The 14285-nt window shown below is 48.3% G+C and overlaps 1 protein-coding gene across 1 annotated transcript in view; it reads left to right on the forward strand.

Moving 5' to 3' along the window:
- TSPAN5 (tetraspanin 5) overlaps positions 1 to 14285 on the forward strand; it is a 167006-nt gene that overhangs the window by 123789 nt on the left and 28932 nt on the right. The window contains exon 2 of the mRNA XM_006753890.2: positions 13226 to 13276. Within this exon, the coding sequence (XP_006753953.1) occupies positions 13226 to 13276 (51 nt within the window). The remainder of the gene's footprint in view (positions 1 to 13225; positions 13277 to 14285) is intronic.

Here is a 14285-nt window from a genome sequence, read left to right on the forward strand (position 1 = left end):
TATCGTGTGTGTGTGTGTGTGTGTGTGTGTGTGTGTGTGTGTGTGTGTACACACTATAGGTTAGATAACATTAATGCCTGAAGAATTGAAGTTACATTCTCCTGGTGTTTTTAAATAATTATTTCTAACTAAGGCATGTGTTTACTAAACTTTTCCTGAAACAAATGCAGTTATTTCTTAGTACTTTAATATTTACAGTTAAATGAGAACATTTTAAAATAACATAATTATACATTAACTATAGCAAAGACATTTATTAATAAGACTCCCCCACACCCAGAAAATGTGTGTCTTTATGTTTCTTAGAAAAGAAAGTAGATGTTATTGGTGAGACAAACAAGTTTAAAGAAAAAATTTTTAAATAGAAAAACTTTAAAACACACACAGACACATAGGCACAGAGAGAGTTTGCATTCGACTGGGGGGAAAGTACCAGAAATAGCTAACTGAAATCTCTTCTGCCTTCCCAGCTCTAACAGCTGACTTCCAGCAGGGCAGACCAGAGCAGCCGTGGGTACAGGGGAACAACTTGTTGGGTGGGAGGGAAATACCAACCCCTCTTCCGTAAAACAGAAACAAGGATTGTGAAGGGTCTGAGATTTTGCCCTACTTGCCAGCTAGCCAGTTACCCTGCCACGGGGTCCTGGATGCCACAGAGACTCCAGACTCCTGGGTCAGGGACATAGGACTTTGTTAATCACAGCAATACTGGTACCCACTGGGTCAGTGTTTTTCACACTCTTGCTCTGAGCTCCAATTTCCATACGGTGATGCAGAGAGGGTCCGTTGACACTTGTGTACATAGTGAGTTGTGTGATAGGAGGGGAGCCCTGGTTTCAGGGAACCCGAAACTTTTATAGTGGGCAGTAAACCTGCCTGATCCTTTCCAGGGTGAACGTAGAGAAACACTACTTCTATCTTCCAAATTTCCTCGAAAAGATTGTCCACAACTAATGACACAGTCGTAATTCCAATCAGCTACTCCCTCATAAGAAGTTCAGAAACTTGATAAAATTATCTTCCAACACAGAATTTTCTGGAGACACCAAATAAGCACAGATTCTAACTAATGTGCACTGATTTTTTAGGGGCTACATATGTGCCAGATGACATAGCCAGTAGCTACAGCGTGATTGTACTCTGTCATTTTCACAGATGGATAAAAAGTGATATTTTAGTTACATCAAGTACATATAGAGCACATCCTTTTCAAAAGGTCTCCCTTCATTTGTGTTGGACCGCCGAGGCCTGTGTAGCTGGCCAGGTGGAGGTAATCTCCATGTACACTTGTCCTTCAGTGACTTGATTGAATTCACCCCACTGGTTAATAATGTTCCTATTGGCACTAAACCTGGGGTTCCCTGCACCCAATCTGTTGGTCTTTAGAGCACATTGCATAACTCTGTTTCCCTTCTGCCTCCTGCACAAGGCAAAGGACACCACTGGCCACTATAGAGGTGACCCTGGTCCAGCCCCGAGTTCCTTGTGGGTGGTTGCCAGCCCTCTCAACCAATGTTGAGTCTTGCCCAGCCACACCCGGGGGAATTGTCTGGTGGCGGTGCTGCCGGTGGTGTCCACAGTCAGGGACTAGTTTGAAATAAGGGAAGTTACTTTCTTGAATGTTTTCTTGTTCTATGTTTTATTTTCAGTTTCACTGAACACAAGCAGCCTCACTGTTTCAGCCCCGTTCTCCCTGTGTTAATGTATCATGACAGATTACAGTCTCCCCCTATGTGGACTTTGGTCAAACCTCTTTCCTGGTCTCCTACTGCCCCTTTATCTACTTCTTTGTCGTCTCCCCTCCACGTTCTCTCTCTGACCTTCGCCATAAGTCTGCGTGTTCTCTGGGACATTCCCTTGGTCCTCTTCTCTGCAGACTTTCTATATGGCCTTAACAGTAACCAGAGTAACAGTCGTTTATTGAGCACGTTCTATGTGCGAGGCACCTGACGAAGCACCTTCCATGCATTATCGCATCCCGTCTTCCCAGTGACCCTGTGAGGTGGGTATTGCTGTTCTCTGCATTTTATGGAGGAGGAAATAGAGGACTGAGGGGTTACATTACTTGCTCAAGGTCACACAATGAGTAAGTGGTGGAGCCCGATTTCTAACCAAAGTCTGGCTCTGGAGCCACCTTGCTGACAGCCTCTGGGCCCTCACGGTATGTGCCAGGACACCTCCTCGTGTGCGCCCGGCATTCATCTCAGTGGCAACATGTCTGAAACTGAGCTCTAAAATCGATCTCTCTCCTAAAATATTCTTCCCAGCTTCTTAAATGACACCACAGCCTACCAAGGTCCTTCATTCCATAATGTCCATAGATTCTTCTGTCTTCCTCATCTCCCACAAGTAATCCACTCATCCATTCAACAGACAGTTTGGAGGATTCAGAATTAACTAAACGAACAAAAATCCCTGCTCCCAGGGAGCATGCTTCTGAAGAAATCAATATCCCCATCTTATAGATTGGGAAACTGAGAAATAGGGAGGTTAAATGACTTGCCCAGGGAAGCATATTTAGGACTCAAACCCAGACATCCTGGTTCAGGAACCATGGTCTTAACCTTACACTGTCTGCTTCCTGTCATCAAGTCTCATAGAGTCTCCTCCTCAGTCCTCGCTCCTGTCTTCATCCTTATGCCGCTGCCTTTTGGGGCTGGTGGCACTGTCACCAGGATTGCTGCGGTAGCCACCCAACCTGTCTCATTACCTGCCGTCCCACCTCCCTTCAGTTCATCCTCTGAGCTGAACTGGAACGACTGTTCTAAAGTGCAGTCTGGTCCTGTCATTGTGCTGAAAACCCTTCCTCGGCTTCCTGCAGCTTGGCGGAGGCTTGGTCCCCAGGACACACCGAGCCTGCTGCGACCAGGCCCCTGCTTAGCAGCCCCTAGCCCAGACCTAGAGGGCTCGTTAATACGGGGCCTGCTGGGCCCCACCCCAGGGGCCCGGGAGAATCGTGTTTCTAACCAGTTCCTGGTGCTGCGGCTGGAGCAGGCCCCACACTGGGAGGAGTCCTGCTGCTGGAGGCCTGCTGTGCCTACTATCTCTGTTCCCGCCTGGAAGCCTTGCCGATTCCTGAGGGACATGCTTGTTCAGGCTCTGATCCTTTTGCCCAAGGTGCTTCCTCTGCAGGGGTGATCTTCCTGTCTCCTTCCCTTTAAAGCGCAGTTCAAGTGTCACTTCCTGGGAAGCTTCCTCTGGCCCCATAGTGAGCCCACAGCCTCTGCTCTCTGTTTCTATGGCAACGAACCTCCGGGAAGGCTCCATCCTCTGTGGGTAAGTTGTGGTTTTACTTATTTGTTTTCCACCCACTGGCCTTCCACATGTAGCTCTTTAAGAAAAGAGGTCATCTGTTGTATTCTTCACCCTTCCGTCCTGGGCGCCTAGCACCGTGCCCAGGATACATTGAAGATACGTATTCAGTGACTTGAATTATAGAACCCTATTTGTGCTTTAAGAAATTGTAATCCTAGGTTACTTTTCATTTGCATTACCCTTTAAATCTTGCCCAGGATGTGTTTTTAAAGCGTGAAGCTATTCCAGCACAGAAACAGCATTCACCTGAGAGTATGAGGCTCAGAGCTGCTGGGAGCCTGAGCTGACTGCTTGGCTGGTTAGCACAGACAGCGGGAGCTTATTCCCACGGAGGCCGGTGTTTGTCCACAGATAACTCACTTCTGCCTGTGGTTCAAAATACTTGAGTTCTCCCTCAGTCCTCCTCCGCCTCCAGGACATTGCTCTGGTCTGTTCTGAGCCTCGGTTTTATCTAATCAGAGAGTTACTGATGGAATAGCCTGGGCAGGGTAAGCCTTGCTTTTTTGGACACAAAGATCAGTGGGCTGTAAACTTGCAGCCCCCGTGTTTCCATCTGGAGTTGTATTCCTTAAACCCTCATGTTCCCTTTGATGAGCCTGAATCATCTACGTAATTTCCAAGAAGAATCTCGGTTTTTATTGCCAGCATAGGCCACCCTGTTTTCTCTCTTCCCATCCCAGATTCTTGCCAGAGCGTTACACAGCTCCCAACTCTAACAAAGGAGTTTCCGCACAAGGTCTTGTCCCTGGATTGTAGACACATCTTCAGGGGGCTCTGGCCTTCATCTGGTGTGGAGCAAGTTCAAAGACAGAGAGCCCCTCTGCGTCTCAGGAAAAGCAGGAGGGCAGAACCCAGTGCACAGAGCTTGGGAACACGAAAGCTCCCCCGCCCCCTCGCCCTTTCCCAGGCCCCGCTGGGTGGTGTTGCTTTGGGAACCATCTCCAGCTGGATCATTCCTCTTCCAAAACTCCACAAGCAACCGAGGGCAGCTCCTTCCTTCAGGGAAGCGCGGCTGGCTTGTGTGTTCCTCTCACACCTGGAGCCAGCAGTGTCTGGGGGAGTTCGGACCCCCAGTGCCTGTACCCAGGTGTTGGGAAAGGGTGACAGCCGCTGCCAGATCCTTCCGAGTCTCCGGAGCAGCAGCATGCGCGTGCCCATTTGCACGCTTCATCAATAGCAGTGAGCTTGTCACAGGCCTGAGCACGAGGGAAATTCATCTGCTCTCTTAGTTACATCTTAGGAGCCTCTTGGTTGCAAGTAACAAAAATCCCCAGAGTACGTGAGCTAAGATAGGAGCAGGGAGAGACGTATAATAGAGACCCAGGGCTCTGTGTGGGTCCCAGGGTCAAGGACATGTGGCCAGGGGTCTTGTGGGTAAGGAGCAGAGAGGGGTCAGGAGAAGTGACTTGTGGTCTCTCTTCTGCGTTCTACATCCGAATGGTGTCTCCTCAGCACCCCCAGCCCGTTCTAGCATAAGGGAGACTGAGGCCGACAAAAGCCACTGCGTCCAGACCCCATTTCCTGGTGAGGAGAGACTGCCTCAGCCTGGTGTTTGAGTCACATGTCCCACGTCGGCCTAGAGAGGGTAGAGTGCGGCTGGGCCCCCTTTGCAGACCTGGCTGCAGGGCTCCCATGAGGGTGAGGGGAAGTTTTTAAAAAGGGGTGGTGTCATTTCAGAAGCTAGCCCAATCAGTATTGGTTATAATTTATATCCCACATTCCTCCAAAGGATTTTTTATTATTACGTATAATGACGCCCAGCTGATGTGGCTTGGAGGTTGAGCATGCACCTGTGAACCAAGAGTTCATTGCTTCAATTCCCAGTCAGGGCACATACCCGAGTTGCTGGCTTGATCCCCAGTTGGGGGCCTGCAGGTGGCAGCCGGTCAATGTCTCTCTCTCATTGATGTTTCTGTCTCTCTCTTCCTCTCTCTCTCTCAAATCAATAAAAACATATTAAAAAAATAGGTACAATGAAACCAAAACTTCTTTACAAAGGATGTCATATAAAGGAGTGATAATGTTAGAGAAAGAGAGGATGCATCAAGAAGCCCTGATGGGAAGAAATTTATTTGAATGTGGGGTTTCAACCTTTGCAGGTTTTTAGGTTCTGGGGCCAATATACTCAGAATTCCTGAACTAGATAGCCAAAATACGAAATAGGAAGGATGTGAAATGAAACACGATCTCGGTATTCTGACTGGACTATCTTTTACTAGTACTCGTTAATTTTCAATGCATGGATTGGGGTACTTGTGTCCACTGTCCCGGGAGGCGCCTGCAGCTGCTGTTGGGGAGGGAGAGGACTGACGAGGGCAGGTGCTGCTGTCCCTTAAGTGGGCACATGCTCCCTGATTAACAGTCCCCGTCACTCCTGTGGTGTGAACCCAGGTCATGCCCCTCCTTAAAAGTGTGTGTGTGTGTGTGTGTGTGTGAAGGAAAAGTTAGGGTCCATGCAGACATTGGTTCAGAAGTTCAGAGAGGAACACTGATCTCTGAGAGCGAGGCTGTGCCCTCGTTTGGAGAAACGGGTCCAAACTCTGGAGGAGGCCGGCGGAGCAGTGCCTGAGGAAGGGGAGGGAACTAGTATGCACGCAGCACTGGCTGTGCCAGGCACGTGTGGGCTCTGTGACCCTGGAGTGCCCTGGTTATCTGCAGTTGACAGATAATGACCCAGAGGCTCTAGGAAGTCAGGAAACCCTCCTGTGATTCTTGTTCTCTCCCAGTAGAAACCACAGTTGTCGCTCCAGCCTTCAAAGACCAACCCAGCCTGGCTCCTGTTACCCCTGCCCCGCGCATGCCAGCCCTCCCTCGGCGACTGTTCCTCCAGCGTGCCCGCACAGCCCCTCCTCCAGCCGGGCTGTTCCTGTGCCTGGAGCCCCATTCCCTGATTTCTGTCGGTCAACTCCTTCATCTCCGTCACATTTGCTCATCCAGCGCTTTCTTCATGGAGACTTGCCTTGCCCGTTCTGTTTTAATATTGCAGCACCCCCCCTCCACAGTCCGGTCCCTCCTGCTGCTCTCCTTCCCCACGGCGGCGCTTCTCGGCTTCTAAAAGTCCGTGTGATCCACTCCTTTATGTTCCCTTCCCTTGCCGTTGCCTCCTCACACACCGCAACTGGAGTGTCAGCCATAGCGCAGGCACTTCTGTCTGGTCTGGCTCCTGATTTATCCAAGTGTCTCCTCTCGAGGGCTGCCTGGCTCCCAGTAGATGATCAGCAACTCTGTGCTGAATGCATGGAGGGCCTTCCCCGCGATCACAGCGCCAGGCTGTGCTGGGGCCGGTGCACCACAGGCTGCATGTGCTCAGACCAGAGGAAGGCTGACCCAGCTCAGACGCGGAGTGTCCTGTTTACAAGTCTGAGCTTTATCTGTTATTCCATCTTCCGTGGATTCTGCACAGTTTCCATGTGCAAACTGGGACACAGGGGCCCCGTGGCAAAATTGGGATCGACTTCCTGAGCATTGAATTTTCCACCAGCCCGAGCTTCCTCCTTAGACCTGGCAAGGGTTCTGCCCGAGGCCTCTTACTCCTGAAATCAGCCCCTGCTCTATAAGGACAAGGTGTGTTTTGTTAACATAAGTGTTTAGCACACGTGGGTGCACTGCCCCACCTCACCCACCCCTGCCAGGACGGGAGTGCTGTTCACACTAAAGAGTCAGAAAACATCTAATAAAAGGAACACGTGTTGCAGTTCCAGAAAAATACATCTTCCCTAATGGCCTCTCGTTCCTCTCTTCTGTGCCAAATGTTTTCAATGCATCTGTCCTGTTTATTCAGGCAGAGCTTAAAATTAAAACAAAACAAAACAAAACCCTTCATCAGAATGAGGAAGGGATAACAGTTCCAACCATTGTTATTTAAGATAATATTTTTGAGGCTCCAACGGAGGTGAGGAGATTAACCTGACTTTTGTTTCCCTCCATCGTGGTTACATTGCTGCATTATTATTTTGAGCCTGTTCGTGGAATTCTGGGCAGATGCCATTGACGAAATTGATATTTTTTTGAATATTTAAGAGTTGCCTGTGAATTTTAACGTTCATCTATACATAACTGCTTCCTTTTTTTTTAACTTTAGAGAGAGAGGAAGGAAGAGCAAGAGAAAGAAAGATCTATCGGTCGCCTTTTATATGTGCCTCGACTGGGGATCGAATCCAAACCCAGGCATGTGCCCTGACCAGGAATCAAACCCAAGACCCTTCAGTGCACAGGGCAACGCTCCAACCAATGGAGCCACACTAGCCAGTAGCTACTTCCTTTTATGAATAAAAGTAGTGGTGGGTTGCCCTAACTGGTTTGGCTCAGTGGATAGAGCGTCAGCCTGCGGACTCAAGGGTCCCAGGTTCAATTCTGGTCAAGGGCATGTACCTTGGTTGCGGGCACATCCCCAGTAAGGGGTGTGCAGGAGGCAGCTGATCGATGTTTCTCTCTCATCGATGTTTCTAACTCTCTATCCCTCTCCCTTCCTCTCTGTAAAAAAATCAATAAAATATATTAAAAAAAAGAAAAAAAAAGTAGTGGGTGGGGGTGGACGATTTATCGATTTTAAATAATTTATTTTTTAAAATACACAAGCTGAAATTTGCTTTGAAGAAAATTCAGATAGCAGCCAAAATACCCGTGAAAGAAAACTGTCCTTCAGAAATGCCACTAGATCTCAAGCTAGTTACAAAATTAGCCCCGAGAGTCACTTCTGGCAGAGAGGACATAAGATGGAATTTGAAAAGCCATCCGTGTGGAAGATGCTGGAATCACAGGCATTATCCCCAACACCTCCCTCTCCGTCACCCTTGCTCCCCCTTCACCATATCCAGTCGTCACTGAAAATGTCAGCTTCACTTCTAAATAGTTTTACTTCTGTTTCCCCACTACATTTCAGTCCAGGACATGATCGGTCTTGTCTCCTTCTAGTCCCAGTGAATCTCCTCTGTTTTGCAGCCCAGGTCATCATTTCTCCAACACCCAAATCTGATACTGACCAGACTCCTCACCCCACCGCAGCTCACTACACACAGTCAGCCCTTAAATGGCTTCCTGCCCCTCTTAGGGCAATGCCCAGACTCCTTAATGCGGCTTACAAGGCCCTGCATGGGCTGGTTCATGCTTGTGTCTCTAACTGCAAATCTGCCCTGTCCCCTTCTCTTTCCTCATTCTCTGTGCACCAGCCACACCAGCCACCCTTACTTGGAGTAGGGAACATCTGGCCCGTGGGTCGTAGAAGGCCCGAGAAGTCATTTGGTCCAGCCCTGCCGCGGCAGGCATCAGGGGTGAGTTCATTAAATGTTTGACCAAATACAGCAGGCTAATTTTTTTAAGTTGATGATTTTGTATGGCCCACAAATGATGTTATAAATACCCAAATGGCCCTTGGCAGAAAAAGGTTCCCCACCCCTGTTTTAGACCCTTTGATGTGCCCTGCTACCGCCACCGCAGTGTAGATGTAGTGCGTACACGCTTTCCCTCTGCTTGAACTACTCTTCCCTTTTTTATTTCTTATTTTTGCCAGTTAATGTCTCCTCATCCTGCAGACCCCAGTTCCTACATCCCACGCAGAGAAGCCTTCTGGAAATGCTCTCTGGTCATATCCCCTCTGATGGTCTCTATTGGCCTCCTTTTCTTTTCCTTTACGGCACCATCAAGGACAGTTTTGTCCGTCAAGCTTTGATGATTTGGTTACCATCCTACTGGACTGCAGGCTGACGGGGCAGAGACTGTACCTTATCTCCTGTATCACAAGAGAAAAGTCGTGTGCAGCACCGAGTCGGAGCTCAGGAATATTCGTTGAGGATTGTAGATGGATGGATGGATGGCTTCTCAAAGGACCCATTTTTGTACCAGTTAGAACGGAGCACAGGGTTGTTTCCAACATGCTGGAGGCTCTGCAAGGACCAAAACAACAGATGGAGGAGGAGATCTTCCACTCCTCAGAGAAAGGGGCAGACTAATTGTCCCTCCTGGCATGGACACGCCATCACCCATGTCTCCATCCTGGGTCCATTGTCCTCTCCAGAGTTTCCTGAGCGCCAGCTCTGCCCGCTCTGTCCCGCCACGCCTAGCAGCTGCGTCAGCATGCCACTCTCAGAGCACCTGGTGCCATTCGCACTCCCTCAGGAAAACATACCTGTGCCCCGAACACCTAGAAATTAAAGGAGCAATTTTGGGTATTAGGACAAGAGTTTCCATATAATTGTCCATCCATTATTTGATGGACATTTTATGCACATCAGGAAAGTGCTGTAATAGTTTCGCGCGTGGGCTGAGGAGTCATTTCCTGAGCGTTTCCAGCGCAGGCACCTGTGTGACCTTGGGGGAGAATTATCCCAGGTGTCTAAGTCTCGGTTTCCTCATCTGTAAAGTGGTGATCAGCACCTGCCACACGGGGCTGTTGAGGGACACTTCAGGCCAGCATTGTTCAATAGTCATATAGTGCAAGCCACATAGGGAACTTACAGGTTGCCGTAACTGTATTTAAAAAAGGGAAATGAAACAAGTGAAATTAATTTTATTAATATATTTTGTTTCACCCAATACATCTAAAGCTTTATCATTTCAACAGGGTAGTCAATAATAAAGTATTAATGAGATAGTTGACATTATTTTTATTCATATTAGGGCGCTAGCTCATCTCAGTTTTAACCAGCCACATGTCAGGGGCTCAGTAGCCAGTGGCTACTGCATTAGGCAGAGCTGTTGTAGCAAATTTATAAAAAAAACACAGCACCTAGTTCCTACTCGCATTCAACAAGTGTTGGCAAGATTATTGTTATTCCTTTTAAAACATCAAAAACCGGGCAGACAAACATTTGTGCTGCGTGTTTGCATATGTTGCCATACGGGAAGATGCGTCGGTCTGTTTTTCTGTTTCGCAGGAGTGAGGAGCTGCCTGCAAGTGTTCTCAGCTGTTCCCTCCCTGTGAGCGGGCCTCCCGGTTTCCTAACGAGGTCGGCTGGGTGGTTTATGTCCCCTTTTCTGAGAGGTGGGAAGGGGGACTCCGTGTGCCTCGAGTGCTGCGTGCCTGTCTCTGCTTTTTGGCTCCTCTCCGCTTAATTACATGGAGCTGGAACAACTTGATTCTAAAACAAAACACATGGGCTGAGAGTGCTCGGAGGACATTTGCTAGTGATGTAGCTGCGAAGGTATGTGCGTGCGGAGGCCCCAGCCCGCACCCCGCTCTCTTGCTTAGGTATTGAGTGCGATCCTTGTCTTTAAACCCAGCGTCTGCTCTCCAAGTTCTTAAGCCCTCGTTTGGAAAGTCACAGTCAAAGCAGAACATATTGGAGCAAGGTGATAAAGGAACGCTCTGCGAGTCTTCTTTTAAATCCTGATTCTTTTTTCTCCTTTTTTTTTGTGGGAAACTATTGGTTTCCAACCCATTTATATGGTCTGTGAGAGCGAAGGGTTTGCCAAGTGGCAGGACGAGAAAGGAGGACTTTATACAAAGAGGAGAAAGTTGGCCCACTGTGGGATTCCTCTGTTTCTACTTCCCTCCATTGCTGACCCCAGGGTGGGGCCTTTCTGTTCTTCAGCCGGTTCTCAGGCGAAGGCGAGGTTTTCATCTCTTTCTTCCCCAACTTGCTTTTGCTCCCTGGAGAGGGAAGGTGCCATGTCCTGTTCTGCTCCCATTGGATCCTAACCTGAGTGTCACAGCTGTCTGTGCCGTGGGGGATGGGGGTGCATCAGGGCTGGTGAGGGCGTGCACTTCCGTGTGAGACTTCCCTGGGTTTCCAGCTGTGTGGCTCAGCCTCATTAACATGAGCCTGTATTTCACAATAAACATGTAATGATGCTAAAGAGAGACGCTGCCTGCAGAGCACAGGGCCGGTGAATCATCGAGGGAAATAAATGTTAGCGATTTCGCAGGGCCCTCAGCAAAGTGACGTGTCTACCCTCTTGTCAGCGAGAAGCACAGCTGACTGCAGTGCCCTCTGCCACCACAGCCCACCCTCGTGGGGAGGCTGTGATTAAATGCTGCGTCGGGCGATGTGAACATTTGTCCACGAAGGGCTTTAGCGTTAGAAAGTCAGGCATCTCGTGGGATGCACTTGATGTCCTACGTGTGGAGCTAAGCGCTCGGTGACTTCTAGGTGTGATGGGATCCTGTGTGCACACCTGTCCCCTGTTACCCAGGTGTGCCGCGGACCTAGAAATACAGAAAGAGAGAGAGAGAGAGATGCTGAATGACTTTATTTTTGTGCTGCAGAGCCCCGAGTGCCTTGGGGGACGGCACCTTTGTGGTTTGGGGTCAGAAACGTGAAGTGAAATAGCACTCGGAGCCGGCAGTGAGAGGCTGACCGTAGTTCTCCTGTTGGGATGTTGAGAAAAAGACATCTTCCTGACCGCTTCTCAGATGTCTGAGAGCGAAAGGAGGAGGAAGGGGCCTCGGTGTTTGCCACGGCCACACTGGAGCGTTCCGTGCAGGCGCTCAGAACGCATCGCATACCCTCGTGGCGAGGCCGGGTCACTGCTGGGAGGTTGGGGAAGTCCTGCTTTTAAGAGCACCGGCCCGTTCTCCGGGTTCTCCATGGTGTGTGTGCTTTCCGTTCCGTCCCTCTGCTCCTGCGGCTCGCCCAGCCCCTGTCGGTCTGAAGCTGGCAAAGTGTCCCTGCCCAGAGAGTGGAGACGGCCTCCCAGGTGGGCAGCTCCGGTTCCCCTGGAGCTGGGAGGAGTGGCCACCCTCACTGTCGTTGACCGCGCACCCCGCTCGCTCGGTGGACAGCTTTCCTGACGTTTAGCTTAACCCACATGTCAATCAAAACCATAGTCGCCGCCGCTGTCAGACTGCCTCTGCTCAGCCGCCCGCTCTGTCCCATCAGTGCTTGGGTAGGGGATTCTGAGTTGCTAATGAAGGTGAGGAATGAGTCTTTCCTCGTGGCCAGTTGCACCCCGTTCTGATCACTGAGCGCTGAATAGTGTGTCATCACACCTGTTAACACCCTGATTATAAGCGACATTATTATTTTTGGTATAGTCAAGGCAAAAATACTATGAGGTATAATCGATTTTAAAAAAACACTTTGTAAATACTTTTTTTTATATATATGGGGATGTATCTTTTTAAATATATATTTTGTTTTATTATTGCTTTAGAGGGAGGGGAAGGGAGCGAGAGAGACAGATGGAAACATCGATGAGAGAGAAACATTGATTGGTTGCCTCCTGCATGCCCGCTATTGGGCATGGAGTCCACAGCCCAGGCATGTGCCATGACTGGGAATTGAAGTAGTAACCTCTTGATGCATGGGATGACACTCAATCCATTGAGCCACCCCAGTCTGGCAGAGGTACCGTCGATTTTAAGACACATCCCAATTTCACCTCACATGGTTACTTTTTGTGTTTGTGTGAGAGAACATTTACGTCCTCCTCTTAGCAAATTTCAATGATACAATACATTGTTATGAACGGTAGCCACCATGTCATACATTAGATTATCAGATCATATTCATCTTTCAAGTGAAAGTTTGTACCCTTTTACCAATCTCTTCCTGTTTTCCCCACACCTGGAAACCACTTTTCTACCCCCCATGTCTATGAGCTTGACTTACTCATTTTTAGATTCCACGTGTAAGTGATACCATGTGGACTTTGTCCTCCTGGCTTGTTTCGTGTAGCATCATGTCCTTCAGGCTCCCCTCCGTTTTGAAGGCTGAATAATATGTCATTGCATATATACACCCACCTTTTTTTCCCCCCAACCCTTTTTAATGCTGTAATAACTTTAATCAAGGGGGATTCTGTTTTTGTTTTTTCTTTTTTTTTCTGTTAAAGATTATTACTCAGATTTTAGAATGAATTATTTTCCAGCCAGGTAAAGTGGCAGAAGAATTGATTGAAAACTTTCCAATTTATATTAGTAAAAACATGGTGTTGACTCATATTTACACTGCATTCTCTCTTTCTTTTTCAGTTTCTGGGAATAGCATTTCTTGGAATTGGACTGTGGGCGTGGAATGAAAAAGTAAGTTGAATATCATGAAAGTGCACACATCTGGGTTGTTAGAGGCTGCACGCTATACTCTGTGTTCTCTTTTTCCTCTTTGAAACCGCAGAGTATAAACAAACATGGTGTGGGGGGCTGGGTGAAAAGGTGAAGGGATTAAGTAAAAAAACAAAGAAACAACCCATAGACACACACACCAGTGTGGTGATTACCCGAGGGACAGAGGTGTAGGGGGAGGTAGCAGAGGGTACAGGGGGAGTAAATGGTGATGGAAGGAGACCTGACTTTGGGTGGTGAAGACACAGTGCAATATACCGATGCTATACCATAGAACTGTACACCCGAAACCTATGTAAGTTTATTAACCAGGGTCACCCCAATGCATTCAATTAAAAACAACAACAAAACAAACAACTATGGTTCTTTAAGGAAAGTGTTTTTGCAGGATAATGGCATATTCTAGGAATGGGGCCTAAACTGACCAGAATATCAGAATAATTACAGAAGTAACAGCACACGCGCACGACAGAGACTGCGCATGGGAATCGTGTCAGTGACCCAGAGACATGTGATCCACGGAGGGTTCCTCCTGCCACAGGAATCTCAATCATGCGCGTTAACATCACTCACCTACCTGCAGCCTTCTTTCTCTTTTGTTTATTTTTAACCTTTGGAAGCTTACTCAAGCCATAAGGATTATTATTATTATTTTTTTTAGTGTGAGCGTTATGTGGTCAGCTGTTAGCATGTCCTGTGAAGGAAGCTGGATATCATTTGTGTTCGAATAGCAGATAAATTTATCATTAATGCTAAAGAAGGTGAACACTTATCATTAATGCAAAGAATAGGAATACTGTCTGCTGATTGAAAGCATTTAGGAATATTCGAAATTTATGCTCAAATGCACTAGAGTCAAAGGAAGAATCTGGAAAGAGAGGGAGGCATGTTCCAGGCTACAGTGAGGACACAGCGCCGGGCAGTGCGTGCTCTAAGCGGCACTCGTGGCACCAGGTCCCAGTTCCCCCTC

Source organism: Myotis davidii, unplaced genomic scaffold, assembly GCF_000327345.1.
Source record: "Myotis davidii unplaced genomic scaffold, ASM32734v1 scaffold252, whole genome shotgun sequence".
Taxonomy (NCBI): domain Eukaryota; kingdom Metazoa; phylum Chordata; class Mammalia; order Chiroptera; family Vespertilionidae; genus Myotis; species Myotis davidii.